Source organism: Nematolebias whitei, chromosome 16, assembly GCF_014905685.2.
Source record: "Nematolebias whitei isolate Nwh7 chromosome 16, NemWhi1, whole genome shotgun sequence".
Lineage (NCBI taxonomy): Eukaryota > Metazoa > Chordata > Actinopteri > Cyprinodontiformes > Rivulidae > Nematolebias > Nematolebias whitei.
The window spans coordinates 9,402,302-9,404,202 of NC_056513.1; the positions used below are offsets into that span (position 1 = coordinate 9,402,302).

The 1,901-nt window shown below is 53.4% G+C and overlaps 1 protein-coding gene across 1 annotated transcript in view; it reads right to left on the reverse strand.

The window, feature by feature from the left end:
• The window catches only part of rims1b (regulating synaptic membrane exocytosis 1b), an 80,378-nt gene extending 79,366 nt beyond the window's left edge, over window positions 1-1,012 (reverse strand). The window contains exon 1 of the mRNA XM_037689625.1: window positions 820-1,012. Coding sequence (XP_037545553.1) covers window positions 820-977 — 158 coding nt within the window. The 5' untranslated portion in view covers window positions 978-1,012. The remainder of the gene's footprint in view (window positions 1-819) is intronic.
• Between the last annotated feature and the right edge of the window lie 889 nt (window positions 1,013-1,901).

The window sequence follows — 1,901 nt, forward strand, 5'->3', positions numbered from 1 at the left end:
AAGTACCCTGAATGTTACTTAGTATGTACCCTGTATTTTACTCAATAAGTACCCTGAATGTTACTTGGTCAGTACCCTGTATGTTTCGAGGTACTTCTTGTGTGTTATCCTAAAAGTACCAGGATGCAGTACTATTTAAAGATGTATATTGATGTATCTATGAAATGTTAATGACATGATTCTGCTCTGCCCACATTTTCTCTTCATTTTAACTTCATGAAACAAAAAACCACATCCTGTCTCTGAAGACCACAATAAGACACTGCAGCACCCCCAGCACCCATACTTCCTCCGGTTCCGACAGGGGAACCCGCATCTTTTCAGAACCAGCTCGGGTTCTGCCGTCAGATCCATGCTGTTCTAACGTGTTCTGCTCATCTGCCCCGGTCCGTACAGTCCGGTTCGGGCCTGTTTCCGCCAACCACACCCCATCTCCCTCTGCCGAGGGGAGCGGAACCGGCCGGAGCGGACCATGGACCCGTCCGCCTCAGAAACCAGTTCCTGACTGACGGTTCTGATGCCACTGCTGGTCCATTTGTAGAACCGGGTCTTGTTCACACACGCACGCGCACACACTGATACAACCTGCAGGCGCGCGTAAAATCGGAACCACAGCCGGACGCAGAGTCCGGGTGCAGCCCCTCCTCAGATGATGGACCAGAACCACCCGTCCTCAGCCCGCACCTGCCTGACCCGGCTCATGGTTCTGACCTGACCCGGTTCATGGTTCTGACCAGACCGGGACTCAGAGACCGGTCCAGATGGCTCGTGGAGCGCTGTCTGGTTCCGGTGGTTCTGATGGGCTGTGTGGGCTCTTACTTCAGCATGGCCTGCTCCTTCTCCTCCTCCTCCTTCTGCCGAGCCATCACGGCCATGATGATCTCCCGCTCCTCCTCCGTCAGGTGGCTCAGGTCCGGCATGGACGGCGGCGCGGGGGGAGGGCGCGGGCCGCCCTGGGGCCCCACCGAGGCGGACATCTTCTCGACCACCGCCCCACCTCCTCCTGCTCCTCCTCGGCGTGTCGTTTCGGCCGGAGCTCGGCTCAGCTCACGACATGTTCGCCCGCCTCCTCCCGGACCTCCCCTCTCCTCCGCCCGGGCTCACTGGGAGCCCATCTCCCCGGGGTGGTGTCGCTCCTCCGGCTCGGCCTGCGTGAGTCCGGACTCTGGTACCGGTCCTCGGTGGGTTCGGGTCAGACCTCCTTCCTGTCGGTGTTTCTGCGGAGGAGCAGCTGGTCACGTGAGAGGGGGCTCCTCACCATCATCATCATCAGGAGCAGTCACACCTCCCTGTTCATAATTGCACGAATCACGGGCGGAGCAGATCCCGCACCTTCTCGCGAGACTTCCGGTTTTATATTGGCTTTAAATCTTAATGACTTCCGGTTTCAGCAGCTCCAGGTTGTGGGATTTTACTAAATAAATCTGTTTTAGTTTTATTTCTCGACGTTCAGGAAACACCTGCTGTTTTTGGCGCTTGTTTACATTCAGGATTATTTAACTTTGTTTACAGGTTTTTTTTTATAGCGAAATATTTGTTCTACAAAAATAACATTTTCCACAAATGTGTTCTGTTTCTTGTCATCTGAGGCTACTTTGAGTTTTTAGCTTGACTACAGTACTTCTAGCTCAGAGCCAATTAGCTTTAAGCTACCCTTTGGCTAATTTGAGCTAGCCCTTTTGCCACTTTTAACTCTTAGCTACCTTTTTGCTCTGCATACCTGTCAACCGTCCATTTTGAGTGGGACAGTCCCAGTTTTTACCTCCTTGTCCCATGTCCTGCATAAGGAAGGACGAGACATCCAAATGTCCTGCACAAGGAGGGGCGGGACACAAAAATGTCCTGGATAAAGACGGGCAGGACACCAAAATGTCCCACTTATAGAGGGGCAGGACACCCAA